At 38.9% G+C, this 26,570-nt stretch overlaps 1 protein-coding gene across 1 annotated transcript; it reads right to left on the bottom strand.

The window, feature by feature from the left end:
• Positions 1 to 1,488: 1,488 nt before the first annotated feature.
• LOC126816143 (hephaestin) lies at positions 1,489 to 26,170 on the bottom strand. The gene is made up of 13 exons (XM_050542355.2): positions 25,405 to 26,170; positions 20,575 to 20,819; positions 19,779 to 19,994; positions 18,168 to 18,501; positions 16,972 to 17,078; positions 15,187 to 15,361; positions 13,761 to 14,029; positions 12,249 to 12,457; positions 10,239 to 10,386; positions 9,225 to 9,437; positions 8,354 to 8,573; positions 7,569 to 7,895; positions 1,489 to 3,606 (listed from the first exon to the last, which is right to left on the bottom strand). The coding sequence occupies exons 1-13, from the start codon at positions 25,596 to 25,598 to the stop codon at positions 2,787 to 2,789; spliced, it is 3,477 nt and encodes a 1,158-aa protein (XP_050398312.1). The 5' UTR covers positions 25,599 to 26,170; the 3' UTR covers positions 1,489 to 2,786.
• Between the last annotated feature and the right edge of the window lie 400 nt (positions 26,171 to 26,570).

Below are 26,570 nucleotides of genomic sequence, written 5' to 3'. Positions count from 1 at the left end.
TCTAATTAATACAGTTTGTAATGCTACTTCATCAAGTACCCTTTGCAATGCTACGTCATCAAGTAATGTTTACATCAGCACGTAACGTTTACATCACGTACAGACTGTAATGTTACATAATCAAGTACAGTTTACACAATCAAGTACAGTTTACATAATCAAGTACAGTTTACATAATCAAATACAGTTTACATAATCAAGTACAGTTTACATAATCAAGTACAGTTTACATAATCAAGTACAATTTACATAATCAAGTGCAGTTTGTAATGTTAAATCATCATATTAACAGCTTGTTTCGGTAGATTTGGCTATGACATTAACTAGAGTTGGTCCATATTACAGGGGTGTGCAATTTGTAATACAGCATCAGCAAGTACAGTTCAAATAAAACATGATCAAGTACAATTTGTAATAAAACATGATCAAGTACAATTTGTAATAAAACATCATCAGGTATAATTTGTAATACTACAACATCTATAGTGACTTAACCCGTGACAAAATAATTCGTATTTACCACTTATTAATTAATATGGATCATATTACATTGGTTATCATCATCATAATCGATGTTTTAACATCATCGCCGCTTTCATCATTAACAACATCACCAAGACCCCACTATTATCCACATTTATGTCTGCTATCAAAAACAGCTTGGAATTTGTCATGATGATGATGATGATGATGATAGTGTGAAGGGGTGTTGATGGTTGATGGTAATGACAATACGGATGGCGAGGACGACGATGATGGGCATGGTCATATTGAAAAATGTGCAGAGCAAGGTTACCAAAAATTAGATCAGCGACAACGATGATGACATGATAACCAATTAAGATGACGATAATAACATGTCTACGAAGATGGCTCTTTGGGTGGTAATAATGCGATGAAACCAACAACATCAGATTAATTAACGTTAGACAAGTAATACCCAGTGTAACCTATATCTGGAATGGAATAACATACTGGTATATAAACATACCACGTGTCGACGATGATGATGCTCGTGTCTTGATCAGAGAAGTGAATTGGTGCGTTTGCGTTCCATGTTTTTTAATTATAATATTCATTCATTTACTGTTACTCTGCATTAATCTAATATATCACTGGCGCCAGTCTATGTGAATTACATCTAATTTCCGTGTCCTTTTTAATAATGGTTCTGATATTGTTGAAGTAAATTTCCAGGAACAAAAGCAAAAATATATGTGACGTACAATTAAAAGAAGATTAAGTTTTGGAGGGTTTTTATGTTAAAAAAAAGTCACATACTGACATTCGTTTTTCTTTCCAAATCAAATGAAGTTTACTTGTAATTAAAAATACATTATGTGAGAGTTGGCCGTTCTTGCTATAATAGTTCAAAAATCTTAATTAAAAATGAATATATTGACAATTTAAGTCAAATTAATTTATTCTGTGCGATTTTATGAGTGTTTGAGTTTGCACGATAATAAACAAAATCTCAATTACTCATTTTATCATTAAATGACGAGGCTATTCCAATCCATTCAACATCTGAATCATCCGATTATGATCTTGTCATGCATGTTAATAAATGTCTAAATAACAATTTAAATGACATTTGAAGCTAGAACCAAAGGCAAATTTAACTCTTTCATAATGCATCTTTAAACATACTTTATGCAAGAAGAGCTACATCTGCCTATTGCTAGCCTTTCTTTAGGCCTGAAATGGTATCTAAATTATCAGTTAGACATTATTTAACTTACCAAGGCCTTAATCAACTCTAGATGCTTTCGGATGCCTGCGATATTTAGTGGATGTGGTTACCGTAAAAATAGATAATCGAGACTTTGTTTATTATCGTAACAACGGTATTAATGACAATCGAGGCTAGCCTATAAGTATATTGCCGATTCCTTGGCTCAGAGTGAAGTAATTGGACTGAAATTTTCAGCATACTGCCTTTTGATTATCTATTTTTTAACTATTATTATAGCAAGTACTGTCAGCTCTTTATTTTATCCTACCTAATGTGGCTTTAATAATTCAAAATTTAATTGAATGGAGAATAATTGAGGATGTAACCAGGAAGCGACGCGCGGAAATGTCAGACCATTTTCTTTTTTTGTCACTTGGTCAATTCGTTTAATGTGATGATGTAGCATCTGTATTTTATTATCAAATGTGGCCGAGGTTTTGATTTCATAAAAATTATTTTGTGTTGGCGGTAGCACGATCTTAATAGGTGAAAATGGGTATCTAAACGATTACCCGGAATGGGTTTTTATAAGTTGCGACCACTTTTTACAAGCTTTACAGAAACAATTTTAGATAATAGTATAAATAATGACCGAAAAAGACCTGTACAAGAAATAGTGGCGCCAACACTGGGATGGCAATAATCGCTTATTGATTAACAACAAAAACTCGAACATGATTTCATTCATAAAGATCTCTAAATTACCTTCAATCCTCCGCGCTAAGGATCCTAAACATATCAATCACTTCGTATAATTGACTTTATGTCACAGGGGAAATAAATGACAACTAGCAAACATAAAAAAATCTCGTGGTGTACCAAAATAGCAGCATAATTTTGCCATGAAACAATAATGATAGTTAATTTCCCCGCCTTCTACATTAAATTTTCTCTGAGGTTGACAGGTCCTATTTTAATAATTACAAGATTTGTATGAATGAAATTACGTTGTTTTTTTTTTAAATAAACAAAAACATTGAAATTTCTATTTTAGAAACCATAAAAGCTTAGAAAATATCCCTCCCTAATACCCAAAAATATTTCAGGGTATTTATTTTTTTCTTGATGGAACGCACACTGCTCCATCTCCCTCGGTTGCACCTGCCCTAATGTGTTGGTTTTGGTCTTGGTCGTGGCTGTTGTCGTTATCATGATTGTGATTGTTGTCGACATCTTGGTCGTCACTCTTATCCCATGATTCGTGATTTGAACTAGCGGAATTAGAACCGCCGTCCAACATATCTGCTGATGAATATGCTGTAGATGCATGAACCATGTAAGTAGTTTCCATGCCGGCCGCCAAGTGCTCACTCACGTGACAATGCAGCAGCCATTGACCCGGGTTGTCGGCCACCATCGTTCCACTCGCGGACGTCTCTTGATAAACATTTAAAACATCCATAATATGACTACCGTCATTTTCTTCTATGAGCCCGTTACCGTGAAAATGTACTGAATGAACGTCCATTGTAGCGCCGAATCCTGCAAAATACCAGGCGACGCGATCCCCCTGGTTCATGTCGAGACCGGGTACTGTCTGATAGATAAAGCCGTTTATACTATGCTTCAAGTTATGCCGTAGAAATAAACGATCGTTTCTGATTCTACCGTTATCCATACGTGATGGAGCGAACTCGCGCACGTTCTTGGGAAAATACCAGCTCATGCTTTCATTCGTTGCAGCGAATAAGAGAAAGAATTCCCTTGCGACATCTTGTCTTTTAGAGTTCTCTCCCATTAAACCGGGTCGACAGATAACTAAAGGACCAATCAGGCCCGAATAAGCGTCACGTGCGGCATTGACTGAGGAGTAATACAGAGAAGAAATACAATCTGGGTCACCTTCACTGGGTCCACGTTTCACTTCCCACCTGGAAAATAAAAATTATATAGAATTAATACATGTAAAACAAAACGTGAAGGGAATGGAAAGACCAGTCTCGCCGTCACCATGGTAACGATATAACTAAACTTCGTGTCACTAGATGATCGGGAATAAAGGCCCTTTCAACTGGACACAACTCACTGATTATTCCTACGCCGTCACACATACATAACATGACCATTTTAAATGGCAGTATGGATAGAACGTCTTTTTTTTCTTTGGGGTGGGGGGGGGGAGGGGGGTATCTTTATATCGATAACATAAAGCTTTTCAATGAACGCGGGGCAGTCATAGAATAGGAAAGGCAAGATTATGTGCTTCTAGGAATACAACGAGATAACCAGTGATTTTGTTAAAGTCGCTGCATTTGTTAGGCAATATCTGTATTTTTTTTTAAGGATTCGATCCACTCTAATCTGAACTCATATTGATAACAAAATAAAACCCAAATAATATCACCCCCGGCTTAAAATTCAATCAAATTAAATTGAGTCCTGCCTGACAAACCGTCTACACAGGATGCCGATTATTGTATCAAATTTTATTTTATAAAAATATCTTTGTAAATACTCAATGGAATTGCACCATTTGGCGATGAGTTTTTTTTCCCCTTTTACAATGGATTAGCCCACACTGATCAGTAGTGAATATTCGTTAGGCCTCTACAATCACTGAGAGGGCTGACATCGGTGCGGCTTAATGAGCTCGTAATATTAACTTTTTCCATCTGCAAATTAAATTCTAAAAGATTTTTTTGAAGTATTAGAAAAATAAATAAATGGGTTTGAAGTACATCTAGATTTCTATTTAGTGTAAATGGGTATATAAAATGCGTAAAAGGCACAATTTTTCCCGGACCAGTTAACGCAACAACGTTTTATGTAAACAATGCCCGTGTCATAGAGCCAATGATGGACGCCCCGTGATGTGACGTCATATACTTGAACTTATAAAGGTCAGTCTTCCAATACAGAGGTATAAGAAGGCCTTTACAATACCTCTGTGGTGCCGATTGGGATTAGCCATCTCTTAAATGAAATGAAATGGGGTTTAACATCCTATTGTTCTGGACCGACTGGGCTATAATAAAATCGGACATGTGCCATACAGTACGCTACGAGGGAAATTTTATGTTATTTCTAATTCCAACCATCAAGAGTTTTTTTACGTGCACGTCAAAGGTTACAGTAAAACCTGTTGATATAGAGGGATGGGGGGGGGGGGTCAAAGGTTACAGTAAAACCTGTAGATATAGAGGGATGGCAGATTAACGGTTAAGGGAATACACGACGAATATGTTTTAGTGTTAATTGTACGTTCGTGAAACACCGGGGTAGACTGTTGTTGTTCTTAGTGTTTAACGTCCGCTTCCACCGAAGGTGATATCGCAGACAAGTCATATTTTTTATTATCTTAGCGTACGCGCAGGGGTCTTTCCTGTGGGAGGAAACCGGAGTACCCGGAGTAAACCCACGACGTTGAGAAGGCGCCCTATCTCCAAGCTACATACGCTCACACCAGGGATCGAAACCACAGCCGCAAACTAGAGGTGACCGGCCAGCTAGAGGTCGAAGCGCGGCACTCTAGACCACTAAACGACTAAAATATATAGTCGGTAAGTTACCACATATATGGCATAATAAATAAACGGATATTGTTAAAGATATGCTGTCGGGTCCTCATTAGGGATTACATCATTTATTGTTTATTATAGACCCCACAATGGTTCTGAAGATCGTTGGGAGTCGCGTAATATACATAAAAATTTATATGATTTCGCCATTTCGTGCTCTTTGCTTTGTTTGTGTAATCGTCGAATCAGTAACACAAGTTGTTAATAGTATTGACCTAAAACAAATATGCTTTTTTAAAGTAAATGGACCGTTGTATTAGAAATCGTAACCCCTTCTTTGAGTATATTAGAGTCTGTTTGTTTTGACATATTTGTCATACATAAACAGTTTAAAATACGGAGATATATCCTTAAACATGTCGTCGTTACCAACAATAGCCAAATATACCAAATAAAGACATCGATTTCACTTGAAAATAAATTAAGTTTTAATTTTTTTTCTTTTCTGCACAAGTTTGCTAAGGGGGAGATTTTGGCCTTACTGTGCGCTACGACCTGCTCTTATTGCTGTTTTTTTTAACGTGATGTCTCGATTGTTTGTCCCATCGGAAAACTAGAGCCCCTTTCTTGTAAAGTTCTTCATACTGCACATCTTACAATAAACAACGAGGCTCAGATATTTTAGTTAGTGAGCCAGCCACAGCAGCGCCAAGGTCTCCGCTTGAACTTATTTCGATTTCTAACTATTAAGGGAGTCTTTAACGTGCTGCCGATGATGGTTGTATGTGCCATCCGAACAAATACTAGTAGATGCTTTCTGCTGCCAGTCGGCCCAATGCCCTGCATCACTGACAGGGGCCAGCCACGGTGTCGAATCCCACAGAAGTTTCTGGGCCAGCACCTATATATTCATCTGGGACTACCGGATTAGTTAGACAGCACCGTACCAAGTGGAAATGAAATGAAATGGGGCTTAACGTCCTAATGTTCTGCTCCGACCTGGACTAAAATGATGACGGACATACGCCATACAGTGTGCTATGAGGGAAATTTTGCCCGGACAGCAGCAATACGGCCTTCTCTTATATTGAATGCAAAGTGTTAAGGGATCATTGTGCATGCCAATGTGTACACGGGGCCTCGCTTTTTCGTACCATCCGAACCACTAGACAGCTGTCATTATCAGGCCCTCCGTCCTGCATCACTGACAAGGCAGAACCACGCCGGAAAATCTGGATGAACTTTCTCGGCCAATACAGGGATCGAACACCCGACCATCAGACTAGCGAGCCAGCGTCTTACCCACCGTCGATACCCAGTGAGCCACGGTGACTTCTATTTTTGTATATTTGACGTAGATTGTTTAGACGTCTTACTGTCCTGTACCGACTGGGCTAATATAGACGGCCATACGCCATGCAGTGTGCTATGAGCGAAATTTTGCCCTAATACCGACACTACAGCCTACTCCTCTATCAATCTAACTGTGAAGGGTTCTTTTACGTGCACGCCAATGTTCATGCGGGACCACTGTTTTTCGTCCCGTTCGAACCAATCTGATTAAACACAGATCCTATTTCGTTTCGATTTTTATATTTCAAAATTTCGTTTTACTTTTCTTCACAACTCTAGGATCTGGAAGAGTTGTAATATAACAGGCTTTCTAGTTGATGTGAGGAATTAGCCAATGAAATGGTCTGTTACGGCGAGTTCTTGGCGTCCTCTGCACGGAACTGTGAGTAATCCCCTAGAAACGTCAACACCGATTGATTAATCAATGTCTGACGTCATAGGGTCAAAAGCCGATCGCATGACCCCTGACGCGACCTCCCGGTACAACTGGTTCGATTCGATCTTCATGTAGTGTAGGCCACTGTATAAAATTATTAAAAAACGAAATGAAATATAAATCTGTATTTCAACCAGACTGCACCCCGAACGAATATACGTTGTCCCTTGCCAGACAACCAACAAGAAGAATTTTTCCAGTCAATACAGGGAGAGAGAGAGAGAAATGGGGTTTAACGTCCACTCGACACAAACTAGGTCATTTCGGGACTAACATATGGTTTAATTTTATTTACATAATTCGCTTGCGCGTAGGGATCTTTAGCAGTGGGAGGAAACCGGAGGACCCGGAGAAAACCCACGAGGTTGAACAGGCGACCCTACTCCTTGTCACGTACAACCGGGGATTCGAAACCATGCCAGTCGACTCAATGACAGACTTTATGATACAGCGCGCGCACGCTTATCATTCAGCCATCCATCCCCCCCCCCCCAGTCAATACAGGAATCAATACAGGATAGCGAGCCAACGTCTTGCTCGCCGAGCCACCGCGGCTCTAAGAAATAATACAAATTCCAATACTGACCTATAGACATGAAATCCACCAGGTGGAACTCGGTCATCGTCTTTATAACTAGTTTTATCAAAATATAAAGCTCCTTCATTATTTTTATCGGTGCTCACTAAATGAGCGTGTATCGAATAAGGCCGTGACGCCATGTTTTTAAAGACAATCTCCACCACGTCGCCTTGTTCAGCTCGTATCATAGGTCCCAGATATCCCAGATGCTCAGCATTTCCGGTTCTCTCAACCTCGTGCTCAAACGAGGAATCTGTAAATTCTTTATAAATGGCCTTGTAATATTTGGTACCGATATATCTATCGTTATCTTTTACAAAAATCTCCGACGGACTGAAAAACAAAAACAAAATATTACATTCAAATATCGTATTAGATACACGGACATCGCCTAGTTGTTCGGATGGGACGATAAAATAACCCCTTGACAGTTGGAATTCGAAATAAAGAGTAAGCAGAAACGCTGCTGTCCGTGCAAAATTTCCCTCATAGTACACTGCATACTTCGAATCTCCGGTTGTACGTGACATGGAGTAGGGTCGCCTGTCCAACCTCGTGGGTTTTCTCCGGGTCCTCCGGTTTCCTTCCACTGCTAAAGACCCCTACACGCAAGTGAATTATTGAAATGAAATTAAACTGTATGTTAGTCCCGAAATTACCTAGTTTGTGTTGAGTGGACGAGAAAAAATTTAATTTTACACACGAAACAAAATAAATCATTAAAATTTTACGGGGAACGATATAAAATTGAGTAAGATTGCTATAAAATATCCGTGATACGCGATTCCTACCTCCACTTCTTCGTCAGTGATTCGCCAGTAATAGGAGATGTTTTAGATTGAGCATATTCCCACAATATTTCCACAGCTGCTATAAAATAACGTCTGGTATGTCGGGGCATAAATGGCTTCTTCAGCGTCTGGTAAAAGCCACCACAATCTTTGACCTCATAAGTAGCTGTCATACCACGTGTATAATGGAAATTATTTCTGCAAGCAATGGCCCAAATACCTGTAATAATACAGAATTATTTAAGACGATATTTTCAAAAAATATTGATGAACATTACGTAATGATGATAATGACGTAATTAAATTGGTCAGTAGGTCAGTGGGCCATTTGACGTCATGATGACAATGACGCAGTTTTATCGGAAGTGGGTCAGTATGTTAAATGACGTCATAAGGACATTGACGCCATTATGAATATAAGTTTTTATTTAAACTAATAAAATAGACAATGCCCAGTTACAGTTTATCAATATAATGGTGAGGTGGGGCGGAGGGGGGGGGGGGTGAGTACATTGGCCTAACGCTGCTTTTTAGGTCAAAAGATCTGTCATTGAGCAGGGTCGCCTGTGGGGTTTCTCCTGGTCTTAATGTCTCCCACTACTGTTAAAGATCCTTTCGCGCAAGCGAATTATTGAAATGAAATTGAAACGTATCTTAGTCTAGTTTCTCTCTCCCTCTTTCGTTAACCCCTCTCTCTTTGCCTGTCTGTCTATCTGTCCCTCTTTCTCTCTACCTCTCTCTCTCTCTCTATCAATATCATGACGTGAGACGAAATCATCCCCATTGTACTATGATCGCCTTCGTCAATCACCGGAGTTTATCTGCGAATGGCGATTGTTTAATTAAATTTCTAAATCTAATCCATATTTACCCGGTCGTGTAACAGTTGTTTCTATTGTAGCTGTTGTTCCCGGGAATAATTTCAACGTGTCACGTGTAGTTCTATAAAACGCAAAATTCAAACCGTGAAAATATATCGAATGGACATCAAATTCACTTCCTTTAGCAAATATATGGAACGTTACTTTATTACCCAGACAAAATTCAATTCCTTTAAGATTGGAGTAAGCTCGACCATTCACAGCTGAAAAAAAAATATTCTAACTTCAATTTTTCATTAAAATAAGAATTCGAATGAGACTAAACTCATATCTTCTTCGTGTCCAAGCAGAAATTATTATTATTAGGGAATTATTGTTTAATAAAATTAGTAAGGCGCCACAACATCGTCTAACTTACAGTCCAATAGATGGGAGATCTAGACCTAACTTATAACCCAATAGAAGAAAGTTCTGGATCTATGTTTTTTAACTTATAGCCCAATAGAAGGAAGGTCTGGGTCTATTGCTGAAGAAGTTATAACCCAATAGAGGGAGGATCTGGATCTATGCTGTATAACTTATAGCCCAACAATGGAATTATCTAAACATAGACTGTATAACTTATAAAGCCCAACAGTGGAACATAGACTGTATAACTTATAAAGCCCAACAGAGGGAAGATCTAAACATAGACTGTTGAACTTACAGCCCAACAGTGGAATTATCTGAAATTAGACTCTAGAACTTAGACCAAGAAAATAAATGTCTTTGTTTATGGTTACGTGGCGCCCAAAAATAGGATGGGTTGGTCGGTGGGTCGAAAAATCGTTTTTTTTTTTGTTTTTTTTTGTAAGTTGCGTTTTATCTATTTCCTGGTATTTATAGTTTAATTACTGAGTAAGGTTCTGGAAAATAATAACGATGGTTCAGGCCTGGAATTTGACTACAGATTTCACATCAAGACCGAGTTATGGGTCCTCAAAATAGGATCGGTCGGGTATTTTTGTTATTTTGGCTCTATAGCCCAATACAGAGAAGACCTGAACCTACGGTGTTCAACTTACTCATTTTTCGATTTGATGCCATGAAACCTGGATCCAAATACCAAACTCTATCAGGAATACAATACTTATTAATATTCTCCCATAAATACCATGATAAATTCTCATCTATATTACTAAAATACAGGGCTACTTCATGATCCATGTCGTGCTAGAAAATACAATATTTATAGATTGTTAAACTAAAATATACTGCTATATCGTGAACCATTCCACCCTAAAAAAAAATAGGGCTATATCTTGAACCATTCTATTCTTTAAATAAAACATCTATTAAAATAAACGGTTCCTTAATGATCCATATTTGTGTTGAAAATCAAATATTACATCATTTATTCAACGCTATAAAATAATTCATTGTTTATAATCATATACCCGTTCTTTCCTATAAAAAACAACAAAATAGTCATAGATTACTAAAATAATTACTAAACGAAATATTCATAGCTTATTATCCATCATATTCCTGGAGCAATGGACCAAGAAATATCTCTCTCGCCATTGCTGGATTGGCTTCTGATACCTGTGCTTTTGAGGGAGTGTGTCTATTCTTCCCGTTCAATCAAATCTGTAACAAGTACAGCAACATGACAGGCCTTCGTTTAATCTGGGGTCTTCCCTAAAACTTTGGACAGTGATTTAAGGTATTAAAAACGGTGAAAGTATGTTCGTATCCAAACAGTATTGTTAACATTGTATCCGTGTTGATAGCCTCGTGTGTCAAGCAATTACTTTTTCTGCAATGTTCTGCTATTCACTATTCAATAGGGTGACCCATGTACTCACAGAAATACAGTCCACCGCTGATAGTTCGAGACTACCACTGAAGCGTGCACATTCGCCGTGCCGAGACCAACTTACTGACAGTATGATACTATAAATAGCCATGGCACGTGCAATTCTCTACAAATCTATCAACTATTACAGCCGTAAAAAAATTATTGTTGACGATTTTGAATAGCAGTAAAATTAAGCTTCTTGGTTATTACAGCAGATTTAGAAATTACGTTCGTTTCATTTTTTAAATCGCTTTATCATTAACTGTACCGTTAAGAGCGGCATTTTTTGGTTTAGTACAAATAATATCTCTGAATCACCCGGGTTAGACAGGAACATGATACTAGCAGTAGTTTCATTTTACTTTTACAAGCTTCTTAAAACGATTGTTGAGCTACCTAACGTGCTTATTTCTAAATTCAATTTCTTGTTCTAGCTTTCAGTTATGTTTCGTAAAAAAGTAGTCTTGATTATCCCGACCTGTCAATCAGACGTAGAATGGTCGATAGACTGGTTAAGCGAGACTAATTTCAAAACAAGGGCACGTAACCTATCTTTTACTCAAAAGTGTCTGGATGTTATGGACGACTCTTGGAACCAGTTTTCAGTCTATTATTTATAGATGATTAATGGTCATAGCTTATTAAATACAACATGATCGTTTATTTAGTGACTATAATTGTGTGAAACTGATTTGAGGCTTGGCATATATATAAATATTGTGGCGTAATTGTCGAGATATATGGAGATATTTATTTATGGTGGGTCACCCTACATTATTGGGCATAATAAAATCGTGAGTCATGACGTAACGTTATGTAAACATATTTGGTCCAAATTGGAGCTCTGTTTAAAGCATAATAATATTGTTACGCAGTTAGCTTTTGGTTGTTAATCGGACTATTGACAAGTCATAATTTGGAACAGACATTTGCTTCCATTACAGCAGTGTTAAGTGGGATTATCTCTAATCAAACGAAACACTGCGGGGTGTGTGGGGATCCATTTAATACTAGAAAATTAAGTAGTATATTATAGAAAAGAGTACTAAAATAAAGAGCTGCCATTGATCAGTCCATTCTATAAAGGGACCCACTGTGGCTATACGTGAGTAAGACGATTGCTCCCTGGCCTGGAGGTCGCGGGTTCGATTCCCGTGTTGGCCGAGTCGGAGCAGAAGAGTGGGGCGTTAAAGCCCATTTTCATTTCATTTCTATATTGTTAGCATAGACTTACCTGTTTGTTGTTTTCATCCAGACTTCCTTTTTTACAGACCACAAGAGGTCCTATTAGACCTGAATTAACATCTTTAACTTTGTCTACCATAGACGAATAGGTGTAAGTAATACAATCTGGATCGGCATGCGTTGGTCCCATTTTATCCGGCACATAAAACTTATACGTATGTTTCTCACCGGGTTGTATAGGCACTGTTACAAAATCACCTGGAAAATATGATTATTACAATTTGTATAAGTCAAAAGTATTTGAGACAAGGGGATCACGTGGCCAAGTGGGTAAGACACTGGCTCGCTATCCTGGAGGTCGGGTGTTCGATCCCTGCATTGGCCGAGAAAGTTCATCTGGATTTTCCGGCGTGTTTCCCCCTTGTCAGTGATGCAGGACGGAGGGCCTGACAAGGACAGCTGTCTAGTCGTTCGGATGGAACGAAAAACCGAGGTCCCGTGTATACATTGGTGTGCACGTTAAAGATCCCTTGGCAGTTTGAATTCGATATAAGCGTAGGCCGTAGCGCCGCTGCCTGGGCAAAATTTCCCTCATAGCCACTGTATGGCTTATGCCCGTCTTCATTAGCTCAGTTTAGGAGCAGAACAGTAGGACGTTAAACATAAACCAGTTACTTCGGTTACATTGGAGGACCGAAACAAAATCATCTGCAAAATAAGAAATTATTTCAGATCAGCCACCTAAATATGTTTTAAGAAATACGTCAGTTTACTTTGATCACATTGGTAGACTGAAACTCATCAGAGAAAGATTTTTTGGGTTATTGAGTCAAGTGGCGTGGGTTCGATTCCCCTCTTGTACGTAACCCCTACACGCAAGCGAATTATTGAAATAAAATAGGCCGTATGTTTGTCCGAAATAAACGTTTCTCTCTCTCTCTCTCTCTCTCTCCGTTTAACGACAGTCGTTACGTGTATCTATAGGATAATCCGGAGAAAAGCCACGGAGTTTGACATGCAACCCTACTTCATGTCACATTCAACCGGGGAATCGAAACTACGTCACTTGATTCAATGACAGACATTATTATCTAACGCCCAGGCGTTATACAGGCATGATTTATACTTTTGAAATCTTCCATTCCAGTCCTATAAGACAATCTGATTAAAATACAGATCTATATTTCGTTTCGGTTGTTTTATACTTTCGATGGCCTACACTACATGAAGATCTGACAAGATATAGCGATAGGTCACGCCAGGGGTCTAAAGACCGACTTATGACCCTATGACGTCAGACATTTGATTAACCAATCAGCATTGATGTTACAAGTGGATTACCCACAGTGTTCCGTGAAAAACACGCCTAAAGCTCGCCGTAACAGACCGTTTCATTGGCTTATCCCTGACACCATTCAGAACACGAATTAAATAACATCTCTTCCAGATCCAAGTGTAGTAAAGACAAATTTTGAACTATAAAAACGAAATGAAATAGGATCTGTGTTTTAACCAGATTATCCTGTCAGAGAAACCTTATTTAAAATAATTATTGTCTTACCACTGTTTCTGTTTGTGAAATCCACACCAACCATTCTTAATCCAGTGGGATAGAAGGAATATGTTCTTGTTGCTTTATTCATAACTTCTACTTCTAGTATTTCTCCTACTTCCATTTTAATAAACGGTCCAAGTATACCCAGAGAATCCTCCGATACTTTCCTCGCTTTAGCCTGAGTGAACGAATCGTCTGTTGGTTCGCGGAAAAGGGCTTTCTTATATTGACTACCAATTCGATCTGCCCGTCCGGCATAATACTGAGCTTCTATACTAAAAAAATATTAGCAATAAAATAATAATAATTTATCATACTTACATAGCACCACAGAATGCAACTGGAAAAGCGGGTCTATGGCACTATTAGAACAATACGAGAATGGAAAATATTTAAATATAAAAGCTATTATGCTTAGCGCACGCGCATGGACCTTTTCTGGTGTTGGAGGAAACCGGAATAACCAACAGTAAACCCACGAGGTTGAGGAGGAACCGCCATCTTATCTTCAAGCCACAAAGGCTCAAACCAGGGATCGAAACCACAACTCAGAGGTGACCGACTTGCCAGAGGTCGAAGCGCGACACTTTAGAGTACTATGCCATCCCAACCCCCCTTCAGCATTACCGACATTTGTCTAGGTATAACTTTCGGCGTCCGTGCAACGATTCAGGACCAGTATCAGTAAGAAATGAAATGAAATGAAATGGGGTTTAACGTCCTACTGTTCTGCTCCTAAACTGGGCTAATGAAGACGGGCATACGCCATACAGTGTGCTATGGGGGAAATTTTGCCCGGGCAGCGGCGCTACGGCCTACTCTTATATCGAATTCCAACTGCCAAGGGATCTTTTACGTGCACGCCAATGTGTACACGGGATCTCGGTTTTTCGTCCCATCCGAACGACTAGACAGCTGTCCTTGTCAGGCCCGCCGTCCTGTATCACTGACAAGGGAGAACCACGCCGGAAAATCTGGACGAACTTTCTCGGCCAATGCAGAGATCGAACACCCGACCTCCAGGCTAGCAGTATCAGTAAGACAACTATTGATATTCGAAATTATAACAACTATTGAATATTTATGGTTTGGCAGTCATATGGCGGATTGGGGGAGTTCGATGGTCCAGTGGTTAGCATGAGCGCGCTATATCATAAGGTCTGTCATTGAGTAAGCTGACGTGGTTTCGATTCCCCGGTGTACGTGACAAGGCGTAGGATCGCCTGTCCAACCTCGTGGATTTTCTCTGGGTCCTCCGGTTTCCTCCCACTGCTAAAGACCCCTACGCGCAAGCGGACTTGTGTTAGTCCGGAAATGACCTATTTGTGTCGAGTGGATGTTACCCCCCCCCCCCATGCTATTATCCCGTCTTCATTAACCCAGAAGAACAGTAGGACGTTAAACCCCATTTTGTTTGTATGATATAACATACCTCCACTCTTCAACTAAAGTCCTACCACTGAATCTGTTATAACCGGATGGTGCATAATCCCATGTATCTTCTACAATCATCAACTTGTATGATCGAGTCCTTCCATCTAGGGAGGTGTCATCATCCAGGTTATCTACACCACATTGTTCAACGTTCAGATATTCTCTCATACCATCTTCAAATAAAATACAAAAAATGAAATGAAATGGGATTAGTTCCGCTCCGACTGGGCTGATGAAAACGGGCATAGGATATACAGTGTGCTATGGGAGAAATTTTGTCCGGATAGCGGCGCAACGACCTATACTCTTATCTTGAATTCCAAATGTCAAGGGTACACGCCAATGTGAACAGCTGTCCTTGTCAGGCCTGCACCACTGACAAGGAAAAGCACGCCCTAAAATCCCAAGTAACTTACTCGGCCAACATCGGGAGCGAATCCGAGACCTCCAGACTAGCGAACCAACGTCTTACTCACTGGGTCACCGCGGCTCCCAAATATAATGAAAACATATTATGAAATCCTGTTATACTAATTCTATATTAAACTTTGGTTTGTGGGGTTTAACTTCTGCTTCCACCTAGGGAGAGATAAGGGGTGTGTTCGGGAATTTATGCAGCGGGGGAGGTGGGTGGGGGGTCCTTGGGAATTTGTCAAGAATCTGATAAAGTCAGAAGCTCAAAGACAATATTTCTGCTCCATTAGGTGCATACACGGTATAGGGTTAGAATGGAGTGAGGCCGGCCATCACGATGGTAATGCTTCGTAGGCTGGTTTGTTTGACGTCATTTCGACGACATACTGACTGATATCGCAGACAAGTTATTTTAAAGTCAACTACAGTCTTACTAAAACTTTAGTCACAATGAAATGAAATGAAACGAAATGGAGTTTAACATCCTACTTTTCTGCTCCGACTGGGTTAATAAAGACGGGCATATGCCGTACAGTATGCCATGAGAATCTCGGTTTGTCGTCCCATTCGAACGACTAGACAACTGTCCTTGTCAGGCCCTCGGTCCTGCACCACAGACATGGGGAAACTACGCCGGACTAACGTCACAAGGGGACTAGAACGACGGATATTCATCCGACGTCGATGTAAGCGGCTAAAACTTCAAACTAGTGGCTTAGCTCAACTTGCACGCGGTTAGGTGCACAGTGTACTTGAACACCTCCGTCTCGGACAGCAACACGTACTTAATAATGAACAACTGGAAGTTTCAAATAATCGTAGATTCTGTTTGTGACATTATTTAAGAGATTAAAGGAGCTAAATCGCTAATATTTGGGACCTACAAATTGACACAAATGGGTCGCAACGTATATAATAATGTAATATGAATGTAAATAAACTGATTTATATTCAATCGTTTCCGTTTGGACTCTAATTTTAAAGCAAGTTTGTTCGGCGAAATACACCAGAAGTCTCAATCGAATGGCAATCTAAAGCGTCTGGTTATTCGAGTCTACACCGATAGTATTTATTGCGCCTGCTCTCCAGATAAGAATATGAGGTCGCCGTTTGACACGACTTGTTGAATATGTCTAACCTCGTTCTTCCGAGTCGCTTGTTACAAATTGCGCTGAAACGCATTATGGTACACGATTCGTGTACCAATCGTAAAATGTTTATTTTGTCTTAAATATTGGATATCAGAAGCCCATCTTTTCCCTGTAAGATCACAACATCAGTGTTGATTAAAACTGACAAATAAATCGTATTTTCATTGTCGAAGGTTTTGGATTAAATTGAGTTAGAAACTTAGCTACTTTAAACTTACCTTCATAATGATCGTTGACCGAACAATAGACCAATCTCTTACCCGGTTTAGTTAAGGTCATTGTGGCTGATATAAATGTTGCAGCTATAATTTCTTCTGATGTTATACTGAAAATATTAAGTTTCGTTATACACGTAAAACTACAATATTGAAGTAATCAGAGATAGAAGAATATATTATTACACTAAAATCAAATGGGGGGAGGGTGGCTGAATGGTTAGCACGTGCGCGCTGTATCATACCGTCTGTCATTGAGTCAAATGGCGGGTTTCGATTCCCCGGTTGTACGTGAAAAGGAGTAGGTTCGCCTGTCAAACCTCGTGGGTTTTCTCCGAGTCCTCTGGTTTCCTCCCACTGCTATAGACACCAACGCGCAAGCGAATTATTGAAATAAAAAATTGAACCATATGTTAGTCCCAAAATGACCTAGTTTGTGTCGAGTGGACGCTAAACCCCCATCTCTCTCTCTCTCTGTCTCTCTCTCTCTCTTTCCGCGCCGACTGGATTAATGAAGACTTGCATACGTCATACAGTGTGCTACGAGAATGTATACTGCAGTGTGTTATGAGGTATCTCTTGGCCGGCCAACGGCGCTACAGCCTTCTCTTATTTCGAATTCCAACTGTCAAGGGTTCTTTAACGTGTAAGCCTAAACGGGACCTACAACATCACTGACATTAGCAAGCCATCTTGAAGAATCCCGAGGAACTTTACTGCCCAACACACGGACCTCCTGATTAGTGAGCTAGTCGTTCCGGGTATTTTCAAAAATGGAGGGGGTTGGATGCCCGACAATCATTCCAATCGGCAAATAGATGCGATGCGTATCGTGCACAGGTTGCGTATGCTGATTCCTTTAGAATATGGGGAAGTTGGATGGCCGAATGGTTAGCACGTGCGCGCTGTATCATAAAGCCTGTCATTGAGTCAACTGGCGTGGTTTCGAATCCCCGGTTGTACGTGACAAGGAGTAGGGTCGCCTGTCTAACCTCGTGGGTTTTCTACGGGTCCTCGGGTTTCCTCCCACTGCTAAAGTCCCCTACGCGCAAGCGAATTATTGAAATATAATTAAACCATATGTTAGTCCCGAAATGACCTAGTTTGTGTTGAGTTGACGTTAAACCCCACTTCTCTCTCTCTCCCCCCCTCTCTCTCTCTCTCTGTCTCTTCAAAAATGGAAGATACGAAAGTCTTACCGCCTGTGTCTTGTAGTATACGTTTCTCCTTCCACGCTGAATGAATGGACATCCCGTTCACCACCAAAACCGACCACGTACCATACAACTCTATCAGCTACACAAGCTTGGAAAGGTGGTAGATTTCCCAACATATAACCATTAATAGAATGCATTCTGTTGCTATGATCAAACGGTAAATCCCGTATTTTATTTAAATAGTTACAAGCCGACTCGGAATAACATCTTTTCATATTCTCTCTAAAATACCAACTTTGATTTTCGTTAAATGCTTTCATTAAAACGGGAAATTCCCTGTCCACATCTTTTCGTTTACCATCTTTATCAAGACTTCCTGAAATACAACAGAACGTAGACATTTTAAATCGGTTAGTGCTAAATGATAAGGCCAGCTCAATTTTTCGTCATAGGTCACCCAAGGAAGACCATCAGCGCCACCAACACCAATAAACAGTGACATCGACTTTGTATATAAATCTAATGTATTGTATGTATTTTAATAAAACTAGGAAATATCACGAACTAATTTTTCATCATCCTAGGTCAGTGCTTATGTGGAGACTTAACATCTCCCCCAAAATTCTTAAACCTAACCCTGGACCTAGCCCCAATGCTTGCCATAACCCAAACCTACAATCGCGCCAACAATCACGAGCCCTAACCTTATTTACATATCAGCGACCTTGACAAAAATTGAGCTGGCGTTAACATATAGATTTATCCTTTTAAATGTGACGATGACGTGTCTGAAACTTTAAGTTGGACCAATAACATTAAAGCTATATGTCGAAATTTGAGGGTTTCGCAATAACCAGTTAAATCTCTAAAACCATGCCATTACACAAATACTTACTTCGATTATGTTCAATATTTACAAAGAAATGATGAATTGAAAATTCTAAACTCGTTCCAGTACATGATTCTAAACTCGTCGCAATACATGATTCTAAACTCGTGCCAATACAGGATTCTAAACTCGTGCCAATACATGATTCTAAACTCGTGCCAATACATGATTCTAAACTCGTGCCAATACAGGATTCTAAACTCGTACCAATACAGGATTCTAAACTTGTGCCAATACAGGATTCTAAACTCGTACCAATACAGGATTCTAAACACGTGCCAATACAGGATTCTAAACTCGTGCCAATACAGGATTCTAAACTCGTGCCAATACAGGATTCTAAACTCGTGACAATACAGAATTCTAAACTCGTGCCAATGATTCTAAACTCGTGCCAATACATGATTCTAAACTCGTACCAATACATGATTCTAAACTCGTGCCAATACAGAATTCTAAACTCGTGCCAATGATTCTAAACTCGTGCCAATACATCATTCTAAACTCGTGCCAATACAAGATTCTAAACTCGTGCCAATACAGAATTCTAAACTCGTGCAAATGATTCTAAACTCGTGCCAATACATGATTCTTAACTTGTCGCAATACATGATTCTAAACTCGTGCCAATACATGATTCTAAACTCATGCCAATACAAGATTCTAAACTCGTGCCAATACAAGATTCTAAACTCGTGCCAATACAAGATTCTAAACTCGTGCCAGTACATGATTCCAAAATCGGACCTTACTCAGATACTTACCTGCTTTACATGTAACCAGCATTCCTATTAAACCAGCGTTTGTATCCGCCATAACATTAAAGCCATGAGAATGATAAGCCCATGGTAAACATGGTGGATCATCTACTGTAGGTACAAATTCACCTTCAACCAACCAGATATAAGTGTTTATATCACCAACTGGTACCTCGTCATCATATTTAGGTTTACCGCTCGTTTTGTCAATATATAAAGCACCTGTAATATTATAATTACGATATCATACATTAGAATAGCATACATTACAATTACAATATCATACATTAGAATAGCCTACATTACAATTACAATATCAGACATTACAATTATAATATCATGCATTACAATTATAATATCATACATTACAATTATAATATCATGCATTACAATTATAATATCATACATTATAATTACAATATCATACATTATAATTACAATATGCGATACAGCACCTGTAATATTACAATATTATACTTTACAATATAAAAAGCAACTGTAATATTACGATTACATTACCATATATTACAATTCCAATTATAATATTATACACTACAAAATATCACCTGTAATGGCACAATATCTTACATTACGACAGAAAATTGTCGTCGTCATATCGCCCAACCGTGGGTTCCCCCTTCGTACTGAACCACTGACAAGGGGAAACCACGTCGGAAAATCCCGATGAACTTTCTCGGCCAATGAAAGGATCGAACACCCGACCTCCAGGCTAGCGAGCCAGTGTCTTACCCACTTAGCCACCGTGGCTCACTTTTCAATATGACCCACTAGTTTTACATACCTTCGTGTCTTTTATCGTAGTGGACACCATGTGGATGCATGCTGTAGGGTCGAGAGGCCATGTTCTTAAATTTGATGACAATTCTGTCTCCATCTTCACCTTTTAGTGTTGGACCAAATATCCCCTGCCAAGCTGGAGTGGGTATCTCTTCAGTAAAACTATCATCAGTATATTCTTTATACATGGCTTTTTTATAAACACTGCCTATTCTTTCCTCCGCTGTTTCAGCGAATTGTTTATACGACCTAAAAACATATATTAGAAATACATTATAGGTATATACAATTTATATGATCTAAAAATAATAAAATCACTAATAAATGAAATGAAATAGGGTTTAATATCATACTGTTCTGCTTTGACTGGGTTAATGAAGACTGTCACTAACACCATTATGATAGATCTAAAATATAGGGGTGTGTGGGTGTGTGGGGTGTGGGGGGGGGGGGCGAATGGTTAGCACGTACGTGCTGTATCATGAGGCCTGTCATTGAGTCAGTTTCGATTCCCCGGTTGTACGTGACAAGGAGTAGGGTCGCCTGTCCAGCCTCGTGAGTTTTCTCCGGGTCCTCCGGTTTCCTCCCACTGCTAAAGACCCCTACGCGCAAGCGAATTATTGAAATAAAATTAAACCATGTGTTACTCCTGAAATGACCTAGTTTGTGTCGAATGGACGTTAAACCCATCTCTCTCTCTCTCTCTCTCTCTCTCTCTCTCTCGCTCTCTCTCGATAATTTAAATAGTGTACAAGTATTGAGTAGATAATAACCTACAAGTATTTAACGTACAAGTATTTAAGAAACGTACAAGTATTAAATAATTGAAATAACGTATTGGGTAGATAATCTAAATAACGAACACGTATTGAGTATATAATTTAAATAACGTACAAATATTGAGTAAATAATTTAATTAACGTATCAATTTTCATTCTGTTATTTAAAGCGGTGGACACACTAGCCGAATGATTCAGCCGAATCAATCGGCGTCGAAATTCGCCTAGTGTGTCTACTGTCATTCGGCCGAATGATTCGCCCGAATCAAACAGGTTTGATATATTCGGCCGAATATTTCGTCGCTTTTCTGGCGAACCGACGAATCTGATATATTTAAGTATTGAGAATTATGCGTTTGAAATTTGCGTTCTGTTGTTATCTCTGTAGCCATCACACATGCATTCGATAAATATATCTCAATAATAAAATGTATAATTATTCGTCCCATAATTTCTATAATGTATAGGTATTCATCTAGTATTGTATATTGTATATATTGTATACGTGTACAATATAGTCCTGCAGAGATATATTTCATTGCTTGCCCTGTCGTATCTCTGTAGAGTTTGGTGTGTGTGTGGGGGGGGGGGGGGAGGGGGGAATCTGGGGGGGGGGAGAGGTTTAACGTCCACTCGACGCAAACTAGGTCATTTCGGGACAAAAACATGGTTCAATTTTATTTCAATAATTCGCTTGCGCGTAGGTTTTTTTTAACAGGGGAGGAACCGGAAGATCCGGAGAAGACCCACGAGGTTGGACAGGCGATCCTACGCCTTGTCGCGTACAACCGGGGAATCGAAACCACGCCACTCGTACGACCCCTTACACGACCTTATAATACAATTCGTCAGATCTTCATGTAGTGCAGGCCATCGAAATTATAAAAAAAAAACGAAACGAAATATAGATCTGTGTTATAATCAGATTGACCTTTCGGCCATCCACCCGAGAATGTAAAGGCCATTTGCTGAAAATTTCGGTCAAATTGATTCACTATGAACCGTGAATTAAGCGATTGAAATTTCGGCCTAGTCCCGACCATCATAACTGAAGTCGGTACGATAAACAACATAGTCTCGGTTACCATTTCATAATTAAATCATGAATGAAAGTTGAGCAGCGAATCGGATCATAATCCAATAAATATCGCGGGCTAGCGTTGACATCGAGAGTTGATTATGGTCTGGATAAGTTAATTAATGTCTAATTAATAGTTTAGAAAACATTTCAGGCCTAAAGAAAGAACTGCAATAGGCAGATTTAGCTCTTGCATAATGTCTGTTTAATGTCGATGTGTTAAATCATAGGCGATGACTTTTTGTGCATTATCATGACACGGGAGTCACGGTGGCTTATTGAGTACGACGCTGGCTCGCTAGCCTGGAGGTCCCGTGTTCGATCACACTGTTGGTCAAGTAAGGTCATCGAGATTTCCCCCGGCGTGGTTCCCACTTGTCAATAGTACAGAACAACTGTCTAGTCGTTCGGATGGGACGAAAACCGAGATCCCATTGGTGTGCGCGTAAAAGAACCATTGACAGTTGGAATTCGATATAAGACTAGGCCGTAACGCTACTGCCCGGGCTACATTTCCCTCATAGCACACTGTATGGCGTAGGTCCGTCTTTATTAGCCCAGTCGGTGCAGAAAAGTGGGACGTTAAACCCCATTACTTTTCATTTTATCGTGACACGGAGCTTAAATTGTGGCAAGTTTTCTCATTAGATCGTTAGAAAAGGATTATGTGTTGGCAACATTGGATATTTGTCTGGATGGGCTTCTTCTACCTGTCAGCACGAGTGTGTAAATATGTTGACATTGTTTAGTGTCTGGAAGATGTCAGCAAACTGGTGAAGATGTTAGCACATTGGTGAAGATGTCAGCAAATTGGTGAAGATGTCAGCAAATTGGTGAAGATGTCAGCAAATTAGTAAAGATGATAGCACATGGGTGAAGATGTTGGCACATGGGTGAAGATGTTAGCAAATTGGTGAAGATGTTAGCAAATTGGCCCAAACAACCATCGTTGTTTTGCGACTAAATGTAGATGTTCGGGGTACCATCATTATAAATATTTTAGGCATATTATGTTAATCCACGAAAAATCTCAGCCAACACCGGGAAACCCCTGGTAAGTGAACCCGAAACTTACTCACTGAGCCACCGCGGGTCCAACATTTATGGGGCGTATTAAGTTAGTTATTGGGTGGGTGTTGGAAAGAGAAAATTGGTCACGTCGCACGAAAAACAACATGGGGTAATCTAAGACCTTAGACATAAATTGTTTTTAGGGTACATAATAATTTTATTCAAATACGATCAAACAAGAGCTACATATAAGGACTGGAGAATACAATCAAAGTAAAAACAATATTTGAGGTATTAACAGTGAAGATATGAATTATAAGATATTTTTGAAATCATACAAATCTACAAATAACTACTAATTTTTTTCACATTGTCTTGTAGGTTATGTTTTTCTATGTTCGTTACAAATGGTACCCGAAACCATGGAATACACGACTCATGTACAGGTTATAAAATGTTCATTGTGTCTTGAATATTGGACATTAGGATCAAATATTTTCACGGCAAGATAACAACATCAGTATTTTATTTCAATAATTCGCTTGTGCGTAGGGGTCTTTAGCAGTGTGAGGAAACCGGGAAACCCGGAGATAATCCACGAGATTGGACAGGCGACGAATCGACACCACCCTACTTGACTTAAAGTAGCTAAGTCTCTAACTCAATATCATCCCAAATCTTCAACATTGAAAACACGATTTATTTGTCAAATTAAATCAACATTCATGTTGTGATCTTACCGGAAAAAGATGGGCTTTTGATATCCAATATTTAAGACAAAATGAACATTTTACCATTGGTACACGAATCGTGTACCATAATGCGCTTCAGTCCCAGTTGTATCAAGAGACTCGAGGGACGAGGCTAGACACATTGCACCAAATCAAACGGCGTATGTAGACTGGAATAACCAGACGCTAGAAATTTGCACTCGCTTGAGACTGCTGGCTTATTTCGCCGAACATAACTGATTTGAAATTGGAGTAAAAACGGAAACCATTGAATGTAAATCAGTTCATATACATTCATATTACACTATTATATGCGCTGCGACCCACTTTTGTCAATTTCTAGGTCCCAAATGTTAGCGATAGACCTTATGACACAACGCGTTAACCATTCGGCCAACCAAACCCCTATTTTCCAATGAACACAATAATCAAGTTATCGAATGAATACTTACTGAATACATATACATTAAAGCGGCTTTATGGGATTTTAGATAAAGAGTTGACAGTTCTCGCAATAATAGATAATGTAAAGGGAATATGCTGAAAATTTCAGTTAAATTACTTCAATCTGTGTGAGCCGAAAAATCCTCATTTCAATAACACTGTAGTCCCGATTGTCATTATTTCCTTTGTTGAAAATCTGTTGAAAATCGGACCCATCAGATGGCATCAAGTGTTGAATATGGTCATGTCATGTTAATATTAATGTCTAATTAATAATTTATATAAAATGTAAGCCCCAAGGAAAGACCTGCAATAGTCACATTTAGCTCTTGCATAATGTCTGTTTTATTACAGAAGGAATACTTATACAGTATTTAATTAATGATTGAATACTTGTAAATTATTTATGACACTGAATGAATACTAAATAAGTATTTAAAATAATGAATGAGTACACTGTACTTGCAAATTATTTATGATACTGAATGAATATTTGTAAATTATTAATAATAATGAATGAATGCTGAATGAGTATTTATAATAATGAATGAATACTTGTAAATTATTTATAATTACGAAAGAATACTGAATGAGTATTTATAATAATGAAAGAATACTTGTAAATTATCTAAATTACTGAATGAATACATTCACATTATTTACAATAAAGCAAACAACCTTGGAAGTTGGAATTCGAAGAAAAATAAGCGCTAACACGGTTGTCCGGGCGAAATTGTATGGTCTATGCCCGTGTTCATTAGCAAAACAGAAGGACGTTAAAAATATCTTACTTGTCCATAGGATCTTCCACCAGAGCTTGTCCATGTGGCGCATAATTCCAATCTAATTCCACGGCTCCGATATAATACAATCTGTCCATCGATAACACGGAACCACATAGAGACAGAAATACATAACACTGCATAAGGTTCACACCGCGTAATACCGGTAACATCGCGTTATAGAGGGGTTTCTTCTTAGTCATTGTTTTAATTTAATTAATAATCAAGAAATTTGAAGTACAACACGATACGTTTTTAATTACCCAATAAAATTATTCCTCATGCCACAACAATCCACGATTCGACTCGTCTTTCACTCAAGTTGTTAACCAAAGATCCTCAACTTTGAAAATTCGAATATAAATCTTCACAAATCACTGTAAACATTTAAATCCAAGGGGATTCCATTTTCCCGCGCTTTTAAGTTGAGTTTTCTTTTTTTCCTTCAACACATGGAGAGAAAATATCATTTGAACATTGTCATCATTTTTATGTAAATCAAAATGATGATTCCTGAGGAAATCGATTTTTGTTCCACCGCCACAAGTCCACTTCACGGGATCCGTGTTAATTTAATTTAATTTAAATTTCGTTTCGGTGACAGTGTCGGTGTTGTTTCTACAAAGACCGACCAACCGAATGCCGGCAAGGCGACACGACCAGACCAGGAGTGAATGATGTTGACCGAACGTCGTATAATACCTTTAGACCAGATTTTGTTTTTTGAAGTCAAACTTCGATAACTCACTGCTGAAACAAATGCGGCAGATTTTAAGATTTTCATACAAGTGCAAATAAAACATAGCGACCATGCGACAAATGACGGAAGTTTAGACTCATTTAAAGTCGTCTGACTGTTAGACCGTTAAACCATCAGCTTTGAAACGTCTATTTTTAATTAACCCAAACTCGGAGTTTGTTTAACGATGTTTTACAAAATATTTAAAGATGGGCCAATAGAGGTGAATACCACAAAACATTGGACTTAGTTTGTGGTTAGTGCCGGTATGTGACTGGCACAATTCAAGGAAAATTGTCACTGGTTGATCATTTCTACATTCCAAATTACCCGAATGTTCAAGACTATTATCACGGTTATGTTATGTAACTGTGACATCAAAGGTCAATAAGTATAAATTAGTTATGGGTTAGTTCCGTCGTTTCGGAACTTTCTG

Source organism: Patella vulgata, chromosome 3 (assembly GCF_932274485.2).
Source record: "Patella vulgata chromosome 3, xgPatVulg1.2, whole genome shotgun sequence".
Classification (NCBI taxonomy): domain Eukaryota; kingdom Metazoa; phylum Mollusca; class Gastropoda; family Patellidae; genus Patella; species Patella vulgata.
Note: the sequence above shows the minus strand (reverse complement) of the source record. Positions and strands in the feature narration are given on the sequence as shown.